The sequence below is a fragment of the Oncorhynchus masou genome, unplaced genomic scaffold (assembly GCF_036934945.1).
Source record: "Oncorhynchus masou masou isolate Uvic2021 unplaced genomic scaffold, UVic_Omas_1.1 unplaced_scaffold_1___fragment_2___debris, whole genome shotgun sequence".
In the NCBI taxonomy this organism is placed as follows: domain Eukaryota; kingdom Metazoa; phylum Chordata; class Actinopteri; order Salmoniformes; family Salmonidae; genus Oncorhynchus; species Oncorhynchus masou.
Window position 1 is genome coordinate 453,215 of NW_027016523.1, and position 22,133 is coordinate 475,347.

The 22,133-nt window shown below is 42.0% G+C and overlaps 1 protein-coding gene across 1 annotated transcript in view; it reads right to left on the reverse strand.

The window, feature by feature from the left end:
* Window positions 1–14,678, reverse strand: part of LOC135538648 (filamin-A-interacting protein 1-like) — a 29,784-nt gene extending 15,106 nt beyond the window's left edge. Inside the window, exons 1-3 of the mRNA XM_064964524.1 lie at window positions 14,417–14,678; window positions 762–1,052; window positions 197–367 (exon numbers count right to left, since the gene is read on the reverse strand). Of these exons, the coding sequence (XP_064820596.1) occupies window positions 197–367; window positions 762–1,049 (459 nt within the window). The 5' untranslated portion in view covers window positions 1,050–1,052; window positions 14,417–14,678. The remainder of the gene's footprint in view (window positions 1–196; window positions 368–761; window positions 1,053–14,416) is intronic.
* Between the last annotated feature and the right edge of the window lie 7,455 nt (window positions 14,679–22,133).

Sequence of the window (22,133 nt, forward strand, 5' to 3'; positions counted from 1 at the left end):
TGCACTTAAGTCTTGCTGACCTATGCATCCTAACTTTAAAACTAAGAAATTGTTAGAATAATGCAAAAAAATATGAAATAAATAATAATCTTTAACCAGATTTGTCTGTATGAAGAAAGAAAAAAACAATACTACAGTCAATCCATTTTATAAGCACTTCCTAAGGTTAATAAGTATCTGTTAGTAGGTGACTAACTTCAGCCATTGGCCTCGGGTAGACATTGTCATTGTGTGTCCGGATGGTAGTGAGAAGGCTGTCTCTCTGTAAGGCCTGGAGGGCTGTGGTAGGAACTGCAGAACCATAGTGGGACTCCAGAGTCTTCCGCGTCTTCTCAGTCTTCAGCACACAGATAACATCCTCCATCGCCTGGGGGTTGCACAAATAAAAAAAACAATGTTAGTACTCTGGAAAAAAAAAACGTGCAATTGTTTATTAGGAACTCCTTTAGCCCACCAAAGGACAACTCTTCCAAGTCCTTAATTGCATGTTATAAAACAGCATTTCGACAGGTTTTCTCTGTGTTAGTACCAACATCAGCCACTAGAGAGAGCTGTAATGTAGAGAAATTGTAAATAAATTGTAATTTGGGCCTATAGTATTGTGAGGGTTTACAATAAAATCATGGCAATACGTTCCACCTAGTGGATAATACAAGTAAACAACATCCCAGCTGACAAGATTTGTGGTCCAACCCACATGTAGCTATAAATCTATGTACAATATGAGCGTATGGTAGTTTATCAAAATGAGTGAGACTCACCTGAACCTCACATTCCATGACACCTAGCAGCCTCAGAAGGTCCTCTTTAGTAAAGTTGATGATTCCCAGTCTTTGGTCACTAGTCCCTGAGCTGTCCTCAGTTGACTTCTCTATGTCAGAGACCACCAACCCCTTCACTTCCTCATTGTTTGGTTGAACTTTGACCTTTAGGCTCTTTATAGGTGCATGCAGATTTACTTCCTCTTCTTGGTTTATATCATGCATTGCCTGGGGAACCCTCAGTACTCCATTGGCTGGGCTTTCCACCCCACTGCTCTTGGATCTCATCCTCTACCCGTGCAGAGAAAAATAACAGAGGAAATCACATTTTAATCCTGTGCTTTGCTCTACCTGTGCAGCAATGAATACAAATGAAGGAAAATGTCAACTAAATAATCAATGAACTTAACGTCAACAGAATCAGTGCAAACTTAGAGAGAGAGAGATCCTGGACTAAATTGTACTCCGATTGAAGAACACATCAATTACCACATCACTCTAGTTTAAGGGCCTTGTCCTTGAAAACTCATCTTCATACCCCTCCTCCCCTTCCTCTACCTTTCTCACCCACTTCTATTCAATGACAGGAGGCACACAGGCTGAATTAGAGCTACATGAGGAAGTGTACAGTATTATCAGGTGTAATATCTTGGTTAACCCAGAGCTAAAGTCTCATATAATTGGTCAGCTGCTCGATGAAGTTCTGCGCCCATACATGTGAAGAGAAGAGATGAAGAGATGCTGCAACCAGGAGCGGAACCGGAACGAGGCACTCCACCCTCACTCTTTACAAGTTACGGGTAAAGTCTATAGGCCGAAGGCCCTCTTCCCTTCCGAAATTCTTCAGAATCTATATACCTGCGAAATTGGGATTTATTCATATAACCAGTGACGAAACACCCAAGCGCCGGAACTATTGCTGCTCTTCAGCTATCAGTGCCGATAGTATAAAGACAGATCTATGGTATCATTTATGTTTATGTAGTCTGTACATGAGATTATCAGGTGTAAAGTCAACCATAACAATACTCCAAGGCAGCATGTCCTTCATCTGTCATTCCTCTAATCTATACGAGCTCAGACAAATATTCAACATGCAAAATCACTCAACAGGGTGTGTGTGTTTCTGACATGCCCTGTTCTTTCACAGAGGCTGTATCTCATGCTGGGTGGTGACACTTTGGATGGGAGGAAACTGGAAAATATGCAACACCCCTGGGAGTTTGGCCTGTTTTGTCATGCAAATCAGAACAAAATCTGGGATCCAACTCAAAAAGAAATACAGGCCTATAAACTATGTTGGCATATGCATCATATTATGCAGTAAGACCAGTAGGGTCATCTTTAGAGTTACATTGCATTCATGTTCTGTTGAGTCATCTCTGTGTCCATTGGGGTCAAGTGCACTGCACACAATATAGGTAATCAGTGCATGTTTATGTATGCGTGTGCGTTAAAACTTGTGTGTGTTAAAAATTCTCAAAACTTCATAGAGCTTCTCTCCTCGCCCCTGAAGGAGTTGTGATTAATGGAACAACTACAGGCCCCTGATATTGAGAGAGTGTTCTTTCTGTAATCAAGTTCTGGTAGAGTATGACATCAGTACTTTTAATTATTTACAGATAAGGAACAAATCCCCTGTACCTCCCAGGTGATGTCATTCGACCCCTGACCCATGACTCATGCTCTGAGCCCTCCTGAGCTGAGTGAGATCACAGAACTGACACTCATTCTCTCTTCCCTCAACCGCTCCACTGCTGTCTCTGCTCTGAAATCAGTTCGAGGTTCAATTAGATGTGCGACCCGCTTACATCTGCAGACTGCAGACCTTAACCACCTCCCTGGGACCTTTGAAACAACGTAACCCGGCACCAGAACAGCACAACAGTGGGACTGTGAACATCTTGAAAGAACAGTCTAACTCGTTGTAACCTGGATGAAAACAAGATGTTTGATAGGAAAGTTATGAGACTGGGAGAAAACTAGGCCTGCACCAATGACTGTCTGTACAGTACCAGTCAAAAGTTTGGACACACCTATTCATTCAAGGGTTTTTCTTTATTTTTACTATTTTCTACATTGTAGAAGAATAGTGAAGACATCAAAACTATGAAATAACACATATGGAATCAAGTAGACACCAAAAATGTCACGTCTGCTCCCGCTCTTCCCTCCCCTGGCCCATGAGGGCGCCAGGCTGTCCTGCATCACACATTCCTATCGTCCATTACGCACACCTGCTTTCCCTCGTCACGTGCATCAGCGATAATGGACTCACCTGAACTCACTCATCATCCGTTTATTACCTCCCCTATATTTGTCAGTTCCCCTGCTCTGTTCCCGCTGCTGTATTAATTGTTTTTTGTTTGTGTTACTCGTTTGCTGACGCTGTTCCTGTCTCGTTCCATGTCCGTTCTATATTAAATGTTTGACTCCCCGTACCTGCTTCGTCTCTCCAGGGTCATCCCATGTGACAAAAAAAGTGTTAAATCAAAATATATGTTATATTTGAGATTCTTCAAAGTAGCCACCCTTTGCCTTGATGACAGCTTTGCACACTCTGCATTCTCTCAACCAGCTTCATGAGGTAGTCACCTAGAATGCATTTCAATTAAAAGGTGTCCCTTAATTTGTGGAATTTCTTTCCTTCTTAATGCGTTTGAGCCAATCAGTTGTGTTGTGACAAGGTAGGGGTGGTATACAGAAGATAGCCCTATTTGGTAAAAGACCAAGTCCATATCATTATCATGGCTCAGGCTAAGACCCAGATGCAGACACAGGAGGTGGATAGTATGAGTCTCAGAGTTTATTTCAGTACAAGGTGCAGGCAAAAGGTAAGTCAAAGCAGGCAAAGAGTCGTAATCCATATCAGAGTCAGGCAGGTACAGGACGGCAGGCAGGATCAGGGTCAGGACAGGCAGAAAGGTCAGAACTGGGAAGACTAGGTAACACAAAAACTAGAGCCAGAAAACACGGGAACAAGCTGGTAGGACTTGACGGGACAAGGCATACTGGCAACAGAGAAACAGAAAACACAGGTATAAATACACAGGGAGTAATGGGGGAAGATGGGAGACGCCTGGAGGGGGGTGGAGACAAGCACAAAGACAGGTGAAACAGATCAGGGTGTGACAATTATGGCAAGAACATCTCGAACAAGAAAAGAGAATCAACTGTCCATCATTACTTTAAGACATGAAGGTCAGTCAATACGGAACATTTCAAGAACTTTGAAAGTTTCTTCAAGTGCAGTCACAAAAACCATCAAGCGCTATGATGAGGACTGTCTCTCACGAGGACCGCCACAGGAAAGGAAGACTCTGCTGCAAAGGATCAGTTCATTAGAGTTACCAGCCTCAGAAATTACAGGCCAAATAAATGCTTCACAAGTAAATAAATGCTTCACAAGTAACAGACACATCTCAACATCAACTGTTCAGAGGAGACTACGTGAATCAGGCCTTCTTGGTCAAATTGCTGCAAAGAAACCACTAATAAAGAAGGAGGAGGTGTGATGGTGTGGGGGTGCTTTGCTGGTGACACTGTATGTGATTTATTTAAAATTCAAGACACACTTAACCAGCATGGCTCCCACAGCATTCTGCAGCTATACGCCACCCCATCTGGTTTGGGCTTAGTGGGACTATCACTTGCACCCCCCCCCCCCTACAGTAGATGGATACACTAGATGGATACACATAAGCATGTGTGGTCAGGTGAGAGCCAGTGGACTGAGATGACTGAGAGCCGGCGTTATTCTAACCTCAGTGCTTCACAGTAATGCTCAGTAAAGCCTCTCTATCCAAACACTGGGTGAGATGCCCTGCCTTGTTGAGTCACACAGCTTCTGACCAACACTTCTAACACACGCAAATAGTGATCAGCGTTGCCGTGCGAACATGAGTGGTAGTGGAAAATGATGTTGGCCTACAGTAGTTGGCCTACAGTAGATGGCCACCAGTAGTTGGCCGACAGTAGTTGGCCACCAGTAGTTGGCCTACAGTAGATGGCCTACAGTAGATGGCCACCAGTAGTTGGCCTACAGTAGTTGGCCTACAGTAGTTGGCCTACAGTAGATGGCCACCAGTAGTTGGCCTACAGTAGTTGGCCTACAGTAGATGGCCACCAGTAGTTGGCCTACAGTAGTTGGCCTACAGTAGATGGCCACCAGTAGTTGGCCTACAGGCCACCAGGCCAGTTGGTTGGCCTACAGTAGTTGGCCTACAGTAGATGGCCACCAGTAGTTGGCCTACAGTAGTTGGCCTACAGTAGTTGGCCTACAGTAGATGGCCACCAGTAGTTGGCCTACAGTAGTTGGCCACCAGTAGTTGGCCTACAGTAGTTGGCCACCAGTAGATGGCCTAGTAGTTGGCCTACAGTAGTTGGCCTACAGTAGTTGGCCACCAGTAGTTGGCCTACAGTAGTTGGCCACCAGTAGTTGGCCTACAGTAGTTGGCCACCAGTAGTTGGCCTACAGTAGTTGGCCACCAGTAGATGGCCTACAGTAGTTGGCCTACAGTAGTTGGCCTACAAAATAGAGTTAAGAGAGGGTGTTAAAGGTCAGAAGGGAATCAGACACAATCAATGCTGACCATATCTTGGGTGCTCAGACTTCTACCATAAATTTCAAAACATAACCCTGGATAATGTTTTGAACTCTTACTCAGGACATGAACTTGAGGGCATTCAATGTGTCACTTGCATTTGTTATTGAAGTACATGCATACTTCCAGTTACGTAACTATGCAACAGCTTTTTAGAGTAAAGTATCACTTCTCCCTAGCTCTCTGGCGTTCATCTTCCATTTAACTTTGGATAAACACTTCAGCTCCAACTTCTGGCTCCTTTGGCTTCCACCTATGATTCCAAACTCCAAGAACACTATTATTTTTCCTCCAGCACAGTTTAATTAAACCGTTTCTTATTCCCACATTTCCGTGGTATTGTGTAATACTGTCAGCTGGGACTTGCATTACTTTGATTCAGTAGTAATGAGCTGATTGAGCCGTGAAAAGCCCAACATTCACAAGGAACTGAGGTTAGATAGATAACAGGCTGGACACTGTTGATTGAAACAGACCAGGATCAGGATATTGATCTATTACTCCAACCTCACCAAGGCGTAATGATAACAAGACCTTCTCTATACCCTTAACTTACTCCAACAGTGTGTTTTCTTTAAACATTTCTATCAGATTCTTACAGGATGACCCTAAATGTCAGCGCAATGGTTTGCAACTGTTGTGATTAAAGTAGATTCTTAGCGGGCAAATAGGGATTCTAAAGCCACCTGGCCTCAAAGCCTCACATTCCATTCCTGCATGTTGCAAAAAATGATCCCCATCACTATAGCCGTGATCAGCAAATTAGCACTTGTGCTTTATCTGCGGTGCGTGCAGCAGACTTAGGGGGAGTCCCACCACTTTAGGTTGGGACACAACATACTGGTCAAATTATCATTAAAAAAGTAACAAAGTTTAGCTACAGCTCCACCACATACTGTACATACAATCCACATTTCGACCACAACGTGTGTGGATATGCATGAAATATAACCTTAGTTGGAGAGCCTGATTGAGCCAGTGGATATGATCTCTTTCCCAGACCTATCTAGCATTGGTGTTGTTTGTGTGAGGCCTGTATTCATGGCGTGGATACTGCCACTCTGCCAGTGCCAGGGCCAGCGCTCCTCCAGGGGTTCTTCGCAGACTGCATAGCCGAATGGTCCTTATTAGGCCTGTAATGTCAGGAATGGTAAATAGATAGCTCCTACTCTCTGAGACACTAGTGCTAACAGCTGCTGGGATTCCAGGGACCCTCCAAAGTCTTTGGAAAAATCAATAGTTTGATTTGGGGAGTTTGATATATCCACGCTATGAATCCAACGTGACTAAATATGGGCTTGGGACTGTGCCTCAGCACGAAGGAGTTTGGCAATGTACCACGCCTGCAGACACTTATAAGATGAGATCCCAAGGCTCTTCCATCTTTACAAGGAAAACACGACCTCACCAGAAAATACCAGAATTTCAATGAACGGATATTTCAATCAAACTTGACTCGTGAATATGGAAGAAATGGTCTAGAATCAAATATTAGTGTTGCAGTTTTTACAAGTCCCACTCCCTATTTCCCATGTAGTGGTACACATTGGTCTGTCTCGGCTTTCTGCAGACACATTCCGTTGCAGACAAACAATGACCTTTGAGGTCCTAACAGACATATTCCAGAGACAAATGTAGTTAAACCGAAGAGCGATGACGCCTGCTGTCGGTTGAGACAGCCGATCACACTTACATTACACACATTCCTCGTTGATTGATGTCATAGCATTACATTACACGTGGAAATTCTGTTTAGTCCCCTTGGAATTTCTTAAACCTTCCGAGATGATGGTCCCTGCTGACATTTTGTATTTGTATTTATTAAGGATCCCCCTTAGCTGCTGCCAAGGCCACTCTTCCTGTGGTACAATGATGTGTATATAATAGAACACATTATTTCACCACTACTATACCACTACATGTCGACAATACAACATGTATTAAACCACAATACAGCAATATTGCAACATTACAATGTATGTTTGTGTAGAGTGCGCGTGTTAGCATGTGTGCGTATGTGTGTGTGCCTGTGTGTGTGTGTGTGTGTGTCTCTTCACAGTCCGCGTTGTTCCATAACATGTAGTTTTATGTTCTTTAAATCAGATTTTACTGCTTGCTTGAGATACATGATGTGGAATAGAGTTCATTGTAGTCATCGGTCCCTGTCTTGTTGGCTACTTTACATACATTTTGAAATGGTACATCTAGTGATCTACTTCTGTTTATACTCTGCATCAATATTTCTTACACCTGACATGTCATCCTGCCAGAGCAACGTAATTTCCCTACCAAGGTTTCAACTCATAGTATCCCTTTCATCATCACAGTCTTCTGATTGCATTGGTTAAATTTAGAGGTTCCACCATTAGCAAACACGGGCTCTTCAACATGAGGAACACAGTGTCTTAACTGTGCCATTTGCAGTGCCTTTGGCAAGTATACAGACCCCCTTCTCCCCCGATTGCTCAGTTTGGCTGGGCGGCCAGCTCTATGAGGAGTCTTGGTTCCAAACTTCTTCCATTGAAGAATAATGGAGGCCACTGTGTTTTTGGGGACCTTAAATGCTGCAGACATTTTTTGGTACACCTCCCCAGATCTGTGCTTCGACAAAATCCTGTCGGACAATTCCTTCGACCTCATGCCTTGGTTTTTTCTCTGACATGCACTGTCAACTGTGGGACCTTATATAGACAGGTGTGCGCCTTTCCAAATTATGTTCAATCAGTTGAATTTACCGCAGGTGGACTCCAATCAAGTTGTAGAAACATCTCAAGGACGAGCCATGGAAACCGGACACACCTGAGCCCAATTTCAGGTCTCTAGGCAAAAGGTCTGATTACTTATGTAAATAAGGTAATTCGGTATTTTATTTTGAATACATTTGCAAAAATGTAAAAAAAATATGTTTTTGTTTTGTCATTATAGGGTGTTGTGTGTAAATTGATGAGGGAAAAATTTAATTTAATCAATTCTAGAATAAGGCTGTAAGGTAACAAAATGTGGAAAAAGTCAAGTGGTCTGAATACTTTCCGAAGGCACCGTATGACAAAAGGAAGACATGCACTGTATGAATACACGAGTGACAGAAGTTGTACAGGGAAGGACCTTCAGTAGATGAAGATGTGTCAGCTAGTATGCCCTATTACTGTACGCAGTAGGCCTATCAAATCATATGCAATTCACATAGGCCTAAATGTGCACATATAAGTATCTCCATATGTTCTGAACAAAGAACTGTACTGTTGGTTAAGGGCTTGTAAGTAAGCACTTCACAGTAAGGTCTACACCTGTTGTATTTGGCTCATGTGATTTGATTGATTTGAGGTTTGCATGTGTTGCATCTCACAGCAGATGTGATCTTCACAACTCTACTGTGCTGGGTAGCAACCCAATTCATATGATCTATTTAGGGAGCAACATGGAGTAGGTTTACAGAATCTGTAAATGAAAACCAACCAATCAAGAACCAAATTCCTTGAGTAACGTGACATGATTGGATATAACGTTTAAAAGGAGATTCTGAGAGGCGTGGATCATGGGTCATGTTCAGGATGTTGCACAAAGGCCATAGAGTCTGCAAATTAAACATGGGTGAAGCACACTCAGATACAGTAGACTTACACACTAAATCATGAAGTCAGTTATTTCTCTGAAGTCTAAAATTAGAATTCCACTGAACCACTCTGGAATTCCACAGGCCCAGTCAGGTGGTCTCTGCATGAAATTCCATACAGTTCAAATGGTCTGCACTGATCTGTCCATGTATAACATGACATGACATAATATTACATGACATTACATGATCGTTTCACACTGCTGGAAGAAAGCGGTACACATTTAGTCTAACTTGAGTCTGTCCAACTCAAGAGCTCCGGCAGTCAGCCAGTGCAGACACTGATAACTCAGAAACCACGGTGATAAGGCAGCAGTCAGTGCAGTTTAAGATGAGGGAGGACCTTTTTTTTATGAGCATGGCCTTATTTACTTTACAGCATATTGGACTCTCATTCATATTCCATTCACCCAGTTCAAAGTAACCGTGATAAGTTTAGTGTACTACATGATTCTCAAATTTTCCCTATACCCATCATGAGGTTGCTACAACCTTGCCTATAAATGAACATTTACAACTTAGGTGCACAAAGGTTGAGAGACAAATTTCAGGTGACATTAGTCCAACAGTTGCAAACGAGAATTTCTATTGGACAAATTCAGGTATGTTTATCCCTGTTTTGTTCTGTTTGCTTCTGTTTAAGAAATGTTTCTCAACAGAATCGGCGAGATGAATACACCCTGATCATGTGTGAACAGAGTTCACCTTCATAACAGCCACATTGTATTCCTTTTCCTCCCTTCGCTGTGGACTTCAATGCACAGCAAATCAGCTGTATGTGACCATGCGAAAAAGTCTTTCCAAGCCAAACCGCTACACACAGCCTATATCGTTGTCACCATATTAGCTAAAGTAACGTCATAGTCAGCAAAGCTAATAGAACTAACACGTTAGTAAACCCGCTACAATCATGCAGTAACGTTAGTGTACTGTCAGTAAGCATCCCTCTGTTGGAGCAGAGTGTTTCAGTAGGCTAAACTAGCTAGCTGCATTTGCTAGCTAAGTAAGTGAAACTGAAAGTTAAAAAAAAGACAAACTCTCTCTCTATGTCGCTCTTGCTTCTCCTTCATTTTGGAAGAAATTAATTTGTTCAAAACTGTTCAACTATTGTCTTTCTTTGAGTCAACTACTCACCACATTTTATAAACTGCAGTGCTAGCTATCTGTAGCTTATGCTTTCAGTAATTCTCTGATACTTTGATTGGGTGCACAACATGTCAGTTTATGCTGCAAGAACTCTGATAGGCTGGAGGACATACTCCGGAAGTTGTCATAATTACTGTTTAAGTCTATGGATGGGTAGTGAGATCCGTGAGCCTCCTATGTTTTGTACTGAAGTCAATATACCCAGAGGAGGACAGAAGCTAGCTGTCATCCGGCTACACCATGGTGCTACCCAACATAGTGCTGTTGAGGCTACTGTAGACCTTCTTTGCAAAATAGTGTTTTAATCAAATATTTGGTGACGTGATTATATTTAGTATAGTTTTATCTAAAATAATTGCTTTTTAAATGTTTTAAAATTGACATTTTTATGAAATTCACTGAGGAGGATGGCCCACACCCACAACACACTATAGGCAGAAACATGCCTTCTAAATGTCACAGGAGTGATGAGTTGGATCATTGAGTTAGCCACGTGAAGCAGACCTCTGTTTCCATCCATATGAGGAAAAAAATACATTTCAATATACATGTAAAGTGTTGTTCCAATGTTTCATGAGAAATGTTCCAATGTTTCATACAGAAATGTTCTGTATGCACAAAAAGCTTACTTCTGTCAAATGTTGTGCAAAATGTGTTTTCATCCTTGTTAGTGAGCATTTCTCCTTTGCCAAGATAATCTGTCCATCTGACAGGTGTGGCATATCAAGAAGCTGATTAAACAGCATGAACAAGGTGCACCTTGTGCTGGGGACAATAAAAAATCACAACAATGCTACACATGTCTCAAGTTTTGACAGAGTGGGCAATTGGCATGCTGATTGCAGGAATATCCACCAGAGCTGTTGCCATAGAATGTAATGTTAATTTCTCTACCATAAGCCAAAAACATTGTTTTAGAGAATTTGGCAGTACGTCCAATTGGCTTCACATCCGCAGACCCCATATAACCACACCAGCCCAGGTCTTCCACATCCGGCTTATTCACCTGCGGGAACACCTGAAACCAGCCACCCGGACAGCTGATGAAACTGTGGGTTTGCACAACCAAAAACTGTCTGTCAGAAACCATCTCAGGGAAGTACATCTGCGTGCTAGTCTTCCACACCAGGGTCTTGACCTGACTGCAGTTCGGCGTCGTAACTGACTTCAGAGGTCAAATGTTCACCTTCGATGGCCACTGGCATGCTGGAGCAGTGTGCACTTCACGGATGAATCCCGGTTTCAACTGTACCGGGCAGACAGCGTGTATGGCGTCGTGTGGGCGAATGGTTTGCTGATGTCAACGTTGTGAACAGAGTGCCACCATGGTGGCGATGGTGTTATGGTATGGGCAGGTATAAACTACGGGCAACGAACACAATTGCATTTTATCGATGGCAATTTGAACCCGCAGAGATACCATGACGAGATCCTGAGGACCATTGCTGTGCCATTCATCCGCTGCCATCACCTCATGTTTCAGCATGATAATGCAGAGCCCCATATCGCAAGGATCTGTACACAATTCCTGGAAGCTGAAAATGTCCCAGTTCTTCCATGACCTTAATACTCACCAGACATGTCACCCATGTTTGGGATGCTCTGTATCGACATGTACGACAGCATGTTCCAGTTCCCGCCAATATCCAGCAACTTCGCATAGCCATTGGAGAAGAGTAGGACAATATTCCACAGTTCACAATCAACAGCCTGATCAACTCTACGCGAAGGAGATGTGTGACGCTGCATGAGGCAAACGGTGGTCACACCAGATACTGACTGGTTTTCTGATACACAGATGCATATCTGTTTTCCCAGTCATGTGAAATCCATAGATCAGGGCCAAATTAATTAATTTCAATTGACTGATTTCCTTATATGAACTTTAACTCAGTAAAACCTTGAAATTGTTGCATGTTGCATTTATATATTTTTTCAATGTCAATGGCAAAAAATCTATTTCAAATACATATAGATACTGTACATTTGCAGCTAAAATGCATGCAAAGCCTTAAAATACATTCCAGAGATGTATTGGATTTCTTTTTTTAAAGGAATAGTTGCACCACATTAAAACGAGAGTTCAGTTCATATAACAGGGTTGACCTGTAAATGAATCACTAATCACCTGAAATAAATAAGTATCTTCAGAAATAACAATCAAGCAACAAACTTTACAATGATGGTGTAAATTGTTGTGAATTTTTTGGGGGATGAGTGGGTTCAAATCTTCCTAGAAGTCACAGAGGGTATATAGCGTTTTGGAACAACACTCTTCAAATATGACTGTGAGATAGATTGGAATAGTGCAGGAGATTGTGTGTGCTCTATTCATTCTATTTCTATCTGCAACATGCAGTTCCAGATACAGCCCTGTCATTAGTTGAAAGCGGCCAATCCTATAGTTTCAGAAAATTATCCACTTCCTGAGATCTGTATTCAAAAATGGTTTTTAAGTAGTTGCTTTCTCAGATCTGCATTCAAATAGTTTTGAAAAGTAGTCATTTTCTGAGATCTGTATTCAAGAAGTTTTAAAAACTAGTACTTTTTGGGATCTGAATTCAAATAGTTGTAGTCACCTCCAAAGTAACTATTTATTCCCCTGGAATAGTTACTTTCCCCAAAGTGTAGTTAAAACTGTAGTTATGCCAGGTCTCTTGCTGATGGCAGTGCACTGGACAGTGGACACGGGTTATAATCACCCCTTATGCACTCTCTATAAGTAGAATATTGGATACGTTCTATCCAACAATCTAGACATTCCAAAGCCTAGTGCATGATGTACCCTGCAGTATCAGTACTGGATGTACATTCACTATTGTGCTGTGATGTCTTCCACTGCTGATAGAGCTACATTACCTCACAGCTACATTACCTCACAGCTTAGCCATGTCCTTAGTCATCTCAATGATAAGAAGGAAGTGATGCAATATCATAATTATGTAGTGACGTGAGATGCTCTGTGACAACAGCATACTCAGTGGAAAGGGAAGCAGTTTGAGTAAGCAAGTGCTCTCTCTGCACCTGTGGCACTTATATGATACAGCTTGGTCTGTCTGACTTAATAACTCTTCAAACATTGTAAAACACCGGGCCAGTTTTAATACTGTGTCTGATTCTCACAGGTATGTGAATGAACTGTGGTGACCCCTGGAAGCAAAACGCTCACGTGTGTAAAGTAAACTACTGACACAAACATTTGGAAAGGATCTCCTTATCCCTGACCTGGACAAGTGCCAAAAATGTTAATGGCGGATATCTCTCTCTCTCCCCTCCTCCATGTATCTACCATGATGTCATTAAGTGCTGGAGGACCACATCAGCTCGAATGGGAAAAGCTCAAGTATCTCTCCTCTCTCTCCCGGAGCTGGCCTGGATTAGGAGCACGACAAAGACAGATAGGTGCTGAGGAGATGAATGACAGTTAACCTAAAGTATGCATGTACTGCACTCCCTATAACCCTTTAAAAGATAGATATGTTGCACATTTCGTTTTGGCTCAGCTAGACAGTGTGATGTATGCCTTGACAAATGGATTACAGTTCGTGAGAACCAAATGAATGCTCTGTGATTTATGGCATGGTGATAAGTGAAATAATTGAACATCACTCAAATGAATTAATAACCAGGTAGAAAGTTGAGCCCCTCTAGACAAGGTTCAGGGAAGAGGTCTAAACAGAGGAATCTGGATTAGCGGTTCCTTATCTTCCAGCCTAAATATCTCAGGAGAACATCATTTGTCCTCAGAAAGTTCTTCTCCCTAGTTAAACGCTAGAAGGGCTTCTCACACTGCTTTTACATAACAATGACAGAGGAATAAGTAGTGATTTATAGGAAATGCTAGATTAATGACTCTCTCTTTCCGGTGTGTGCTGCCACAGTGCCTGTGTCTAGCTCCTCGCTAATGACCATTCTACCTTCCTGAGAACAGTCAAAACACCTTTACTCTCTTAAAAAACATGTCATCAACTCAAAGTGTTTTAATACACGTGGACATCATGGATTTTAACCCATTCATACTGCACAAAGCAGGCAGCCACAGTCCATTGAAATAGATGGTATTCCAACACACATTACTCCCTAACCTACAGTATATCAGTGCAGAACAGCACTGGCAAAGTCCAGCAACAGTAGTAGTCCTCTCTGCATTTCAAACTCATAATACTAGAGCATTTCAGCTGATAAGCTTAGCTCTTGCCACGGCACTGGCAAATGGTTTAACTGTTTAGAGAGGAGAGACGCATGCTTTCACTACTTAATGCGCACTATGTGGAAGACCTGTACTTTCTTACCTGTTCTTTCTGGTCCCCAGTGTTAGGTTTGGAGTGGGGCTGAGGTTAATCCTACAGGAGACTCAGTCTGTCCTTCTGCATGTCGATGTCCCCTGACGACCTCTTCCTATTCCTCTTCTCACTACTACTCATGTTCATCTGCCTTGTTACAGAGTGAATACCATCACACGGACCAGCTCTGCTCTCTCATTTCTCCTCCTCTAGGACTCCAGGTCAAGAAGAAAATGCTACAGCAAAGAGATCTGGGTCTCTCTCTCGCTCTACTCCCTTATCCATACTCCCTACTCCCCTCTCTCATACACACATTCTCTTTACACTCTCCTCTCTCTCTCTCTCTCTCTCTCTCTCTCTCTCTCTCTCTATCCCTCTCTCTCTCTCCCCCTTTCTCTTTCTCTGTAAGTCAGCCAAGGAAATACACTCTTTGAGGAGTCAGTGAGGGAGTGCTTGTGACAGAGAGAGAATGGAAGGGAGTAAGGGTGAGGATGTCTGTGTTTGAAAGGAGCCATTGCTCAGCAGGGAGAGAGAGGTGCAGCAGTATGATGTCTTATGTCACATGTCCAGGTCTTTTCATTTACTCTTCGTTTGTCCCCAGTCTTTCAGTGTGTAGACGGAGGCTAAAGCATGGGTGTATATTTAACTACTCTGCTGCAGTCACTAGGAGTTGTTAGCAGTTGAAGCCGTTTGTTTGGAGGCTCACTGCCTGGTTAGTTGGCCCCCTGGCTCCTCTCTCCACTCTTGACAGCTGAGCTATCCCACTGGGCACACCACGTCATTTCAACATGGAAATGTGGGTAATATTTGGTTGAGACGTTGATCTGTGACATTTCAACTTTTATTCACCCACTCAAAAAGACAGCCAGAAGCTTGTTGAATTCCTAATGTGTTACAACTAAAAGCACAAACAAATCGCAAACAAAAAAATATGATTTTTGGTTTAGTTGTCATCAACCATTTAAAAGCACCTAAAAGGCCTAGATCAGATCACACGTTAACCAGCGATACGACACCCGCATAGCTGGTGCTTTGGTGGTGTCTGAGGTAGAGCTGTGAAATCAGATAGGCTGCTCGTGTGGTCATTGTCACAAAGTCACACCCGTCTCACTTTTGTGAGAAGTTCAGAACGAGAATGTGTAGACTAAATAGAAATAAGGCACGAGGTGGTGTGGTATATGGCCAATATACCACGGCTAAGGGCTGTTCTTAGGCAAGACGCATCAAATCAAATGTATTTATATAGCCCTTCTTACATCAGCTGATATCTCAAAGTGCTGTATAGAAACCCAGCCTAAAACCCCAAACAGCAAGCAATGCAGGTGTAGAAGCACGGTGGCTAGGAAAAACTCCCTGGAAAGGCCAAAACCTAGGAAGAAACCTAGAGAGGAACCAGGCTATGAGGGGTGGCCAGTCCTGTTCTGGCTGTGCCGGGTGGAGATTATAACAGAACATGGCCAAGATGTTCAAATGTTCATAAATGACCAGCATGGTCAAATAACAATAATCACAGTAGTTGTCGAGGGTGCAGCAAGTCAGCACCTCAGGAGTAAATGTCAGTTGACTTTTCATAGCCGATCATTAGGAGTATCTCTACCGCTCCAACTCTAGAGAGTTGAAAACAGCAGGTCTGGGACAGGTAGCACGTCCGGTGAACAGGTCAGGGTTCCATAGCCGCAGGCAGAACAGTTGAAACTGGAGCAGCAGCACGGTGTACCTGGACACAGCCCTTAGCCGTGGTATATTGGCCATATACCACAAACCCTAGAGGTGCCTTATTGCTATTATAAACTGGTTACCAACATAATTAGGGCAGTACAAATATATTTTTTGTCATACCTGTGGTATATGGTCTGATATACCACAGTTGTGGTTTGTCTTATTTGTCTTAATGCAACTCTGTGCAGCCAATGGCAATGTCCACTTTAAATATGAGGTGGCAGGGTAGCCTAGTGGTTAGAGCGTTGGGCTAGTAACTGGAAGGTTGCAAGTTCAAACCCCGAGCTGACAAGGTACAAATTTGTTGTTCTGCTCCTGAACGGGCAGTTAACCCACTGTTGCTAGGCTGTCATTGAAAATAAGAATTTGTTTTTAACTGACTTGCCTAGAAGAAATAAAGGTACATTTTTTTTTACAAAAAGTATAATGCCGAGAGCCGCTTGTGGATTTGACAGCTCTAACGCAAGTCCATCTCAGACACCCGCAAAACAAGCGTGAATCGGCAAGCGTGAATCTGATGGAATCTAGTCCAAGGTTAAAATGGGAATAAAATGTGAGATATTTAGTATTATACAACAACTTCATGTGTTGTCACAGTGCTTCATCTAATATCACAACCAAAATGACCTGGATTGCAGTTGAGATTACATTAGAAGTACATACTGTAGTGCAAGTGATCAATGCTGTTCGAGATTTGGGACATATTATTTTAACAATGGTGAAGATCTCCACAGACCTGCAACCTTTGCATGCTATCTTGAACATGCACGCTTTCTATCATTACATAAGAAGACATTTATAGTTACAGTCACCTCACAATGTGGCCATGGATGTGTTACTCATTTTAAGGTTGAGTACAGTGCCTTCAGAATGTATTCACACCCCATGACTTTTTCATAATGTTGTTGTGTTACAGCCTGAATTTAACATGGAATCAATTGTGATTTGTTTTGTCACTGGCCTAAACACAATACCCCACAATGTCAAAGTGGAATTATGTTTTTCAGATTTTTTTAACAAATGAATATAAAAATGGAAAGCTGAAAGCTGAAATGTCAATAAGTATTCAACCCCTTTGTTATGACAAGCATACATTTCAGGCGGAATATCCTGTTTAGGGGATCTGCGTAGTTCTGGTACCGGTTCCGACTGACATTTTCACTTGTAAATCTGTGGACACCGTACATCAAAATGAATGATAGCCCTGGTTCCCATGGACACAATATTCAAATAACTTTGAAACAACATTGATTCAACCAGTTTGTGCCCAGTGACATGCCACTTTTCTCTCTCCCATGTTGGGAAAGTCCAGCACGGCCAGCCACCCCAACCCACCCCAGAGGTAGTCCAAGACACTGCCAGTTGCTGAGCTAGCAAAGGGCTGGGGCTGCCAGGTTCATCAGGACTTTGGCAGTTAGACAGCTTACAGCCCAGACCGCTTACATAAAAATAAACTAAATTAGCTTGCTGAGCTAAATGTGTTGTACAGTATATTGTTTACAGTGTCAATGGGCATGGTTGGCATCGTTGTGAGGTTAACGTGGGTGATCTACTGCTGTTGGACATGTGAAATGGGCTTGTGGGATCTGGAGCACAGCCTACAATGGGTGAGAGGTAAAGAGTCCAATGAGGACATAACAACAGTGTGATTCACATTTCTCAATGTTGTCTAATCACTAAGCAGAAACAAAAACAAAAAAAGAACAGTTACTTCACAATTATTTCACAGGAATAGCCATCCAATCCTCAACTTTTTCCTGTGCTGTGTTAGGCCACTGATTCTCCTCAAAAAACACTTCTGTTCACACATACCCGTCACTTGTGTGGGTGTAGTGTGCTGATGTAATACTTTGCACAATCAAAGAACAAGCACACACACACAAAGAAAGAGAGCGAGAGAAAGAGAAACCCACTGCATGGTGCTTATACAGTGCATTCGGAAAGTATTCAGACCCCTTCCCTATTTCCACATTTTGTTACATTACAGCCTTATTCTAAAATGAATTCAATACATTTTTCCCTCATCAATCCACACATTGACCATGCTGGTCATTAATGAACATTTGAACATCTTGGCCATGTTCTGTTATAATCTCTACCCGGCACAGCCAGAAGAGAACTGGTCACCCCTCATAGCCTGGTTCCTCTCTAGGTTTCTTCTTAGGGTTTATCCTTTCTAGGGAGTTTTTCCTAGCCACCGTGCTTCTACACCTGCATTGCTTGCTGTTTGGGGTTTTAGGCTGGGTTTCTGTACAGCACTTTGAGATATCACCTGATGTAAGAAGGGCTATATAAATACATTTGACTTGATGATCACCCAAACAGAAATACATTATTTACATAAGAATTCAGACTCTTTACTATGAGACTACTATGCGTCCCGTTTCCAATGATCATCCTTGAGATGTTTCTACAACTAGATTGGAGTCTACCTGTGTTAAATTCAATTGATTCGACATGATTTGGAAAGGCACACACCTGTCTATATAAGGTCCCACAGTTCAGAGTGCATGTCAGAACAAAAACCAAGCCATGGGGTCAAAGGAATTGTCCATAGAGCTCCAAGAAAGGATTGTGTTGAGGTCACAGATCTGGGGAAGGGTACCAAAACATTTCTGCAGAATTGAAGGTCTCCAAGAACACAGTGGCCTCCATCATTCTTAAATGGAAGAAGTTTGGAACCACCAAGACTCTTCTTAGAGCTGGCAGCCCAGCCAAACTGAGCAATCGGGGGAGAAAGGTCTGACAGGGTTCCTCTGTGGAGATGGGAAAACCTTCCAGAAGGACAACCATCTCTGCAGCACTCCACCAATCAGGTATTTATGGTAGAAGCCACTCCTCAGTAAAAGGCACATGACAGCCAACGGTTGGAGTTTGCCAAAAGGCACCTAAAGACTCTCAGACCATTAGAAACAAGATTCTCGGATGAAACCAAGATTGAATTATTTGGCCTGAATGCCAAGCATCATGTTGAGTGAAAACCTGGCACCATCCCTACGGTGAAGCATGTTGGTGTTAGCATCATGCTGTCTGGATTTTTCAGCTGCAGGGACTGGGAGACTAGTCAGGATCGAGGGAAAAGTTGTATTTATTTATTTTATTTCACCTTTATTTAACCAGATAGGCCAGTTGAGAACAAGTTCTCATTGACAACTGTGACCTGGCCAAGATAAAGCAAAGCAGTGCGACACAAACATCACAGAGTTACACATGGGATAAACAAACGTACAGTCAATAACACAATAGATAAATCTATATGCAGTGTGTGCAATTGTAGTAAGATTAGGGAGGTAAGGCAATAAATAGGCCATAGTGGCGATATAATTACAATTTAGCGATTAACACTGGAGTGATAAAGTACAGAGAGATCCTTGATGAAGACCTGCTCCAGAGTGCTCAGGAAGTCAGACTGGTGCGACAGTTCACCTTCCAATAGGACAACGACTTTAAGCACACAGCAAAGACAACGCAGGAGTGGCTTCGGGACAAGTCGCTGGGCCACTCTGGGCCACTCTGTCCTTGAGTGGCCCAGCCAAAGCCGGGACTTGAACCCGATTGACATAGTGCTCTTACTTGGTCTTGACCTGTTTTGTTTTTGACATCAAGTTCATTGCAGCTCTTGATAACTAAAAATACAGATAATCCAAGGGTTAATACACTCTGCGGTCTTGCCTCTGTTGTCCTGTGCCACTCCAAGTGAATCATTGTGAAACGCAAAACACAGTTGTTTGACAGCCTCTTTCCTTTCTACGCATTATGTCATCCCATATGTACATGTGGTATCATGGAGTAGATCTATCCAAGCTGAGGGCATCATAAGTATATTTTGATTGAATGGCATATTTCCTACACCCAGATGAGGTCATGTGGTCAGTTCCAGTAGAAGGAAGGAGGTTTGTTATTTTTGCAGTCTGTATTTACCCTTGAGATGGTGGTCTTATTTCAGAGAATCAGCACGTTGGTTAATATGATTCACATTGATGTGGCTTACTAACGTAAAGTAGCCCTCATTACCTCACACTAACATGTCTCAGATAATCAGTGTGCATAGAAATCACACCGAACAAATACAAGATGACCGACCAAATATCCCACCAACAGCGTTTACATAATGATGCAATTATTTTTTTTGCTTATTGATATCAGATCAAAAAAGGATCAAAAAGCTGTCATTCTTATAGGCCGAGTGATTGTCCTTATGCACACAGTATATACTGCATTGCATTTGAACTATTTGTGAGAAGTCAACAAAGTCACCTTCAAGCTACTGACATAAAAAGAGACTATAATGGAATACTATAGTATACATAAAGTAGTAAAAAAGAGTAGTGTATATATACTATAGTAATTATTGTAGTGTTTTTGCAGACTGTAGTATTAAAGGCAGTGTTTTTAGGGACGGTATTATACTGTAGTATTTACTACAGTGTTTTTGTGGACTGTAGCAAGGTATACTATAGCATTTACTAGTAATGTTACGTGTGATACCAAAACTCTGAGGCATTGCTGACTTCAAGCTGTGTGCCAATGCGTGTCACAGTATCAGAAGAACGTCATCAATAACGTCAGAAGCTTCGTTTGATCCAACATCGTAGTGTAATGCAATGAACCTGGAACACAGAGTGTATGTGACTGCTCCAGAACAACATTTTGGTGACACGGGTAGAAAACAATTCTGTTGCGTTGGGTTTGTCGTTTGTCATATATATATATATATATATATATATATATATATATATATATATATATATATATATATAGTAGTCAATATTTCCTGTGTTGCATCTTCAAGAGGCATGCATACAAAGAGCGTGTCATTTTCAATTCATGTGATTCATGCTACAGCTAAATTCCTATTTAAATATCACTGATATGAGAAAACACAGGATCACACAATCCCGACTGTTTTATCACCTCAACTAGAGATATGAATTATTAAGACAGGAATGTTGTGTGTGTCAACTACATGGCCGCCACCTTGTGGGGAGCTGTGGATAGTACAGTGAAGCTTCAACAGTGAGGCAACATTCCACAGGCCACAATCAACTCTATGCCAAGGAGATGTGTCGCGCTGCATGAGGCAAATGGTGGTCACACCAGATACTGACTGTTTAAAAAAAAAAATATGTATCTGTGACCAACATATGCATATGTGTATTCCCAGTCATGTGAAATCCATAGATTAGGGCCTAATTAATGTATATCAATCGACTGATTTCCTTATATAAACTGTAACTTAGTAAGATCTTTGAAATTGTTGCGTTTATGTTTTTGTTTAGTGAAAATATACAGTGGATCTCCACCCAATGAGGTTAGAATAACATTTACATTTGGGTCATATTTAGCAGGCACTCTTTTCCAGAACAATTAGTGTTAAGTGCCTTTTTTTAACGCACATCAACAGATTTTTCACCTAGTCGGCTCAGGAATTCAAACCAGCAACATTTTGGTTACTGGCGAAACACTATTAACAGCTTGCTTTCAGTTTTACTCTTTCCACTCTGACCACTCCCAGACAGCCCTGACAAAATTCTTGCTTGAGAAATTGCTCTTTGCAAATTTTTGTTTATTTTTTACCATTTTAATTTAAAACAATCACAATAAGACACTTAATTGTTACCCAGAAATGATTTGATGATTGAGATTTTAAGAAACGGCTGCATTGGACCTTTAAGTGAATTCCTCCGTTTATGGTAGAACACTAATTATTTATTTGTAATGGAATATTCAGCGGGATAGACAATACAAGTGCTCCACCTTTGTTCCAATGTTCTGATGAGGTAGTTGAAAGTAGGGATCTTTGACGAAAATAATTCAAGGGTTGCTGGTTCAAGTCCCCCCCAGGTTGTCCCTCCTCAATCACTGCTCTAACAGACTGCTGAAATCATATGTTGAATTAGTTATTGACATTGCAATGAGTTGATATGCGAACTTTTATTTTGAACGTTTCCTCATTACCATTCCAAAGCGACGTTATCGTTTGTTTTTATCACGTGCATGTTCTTAC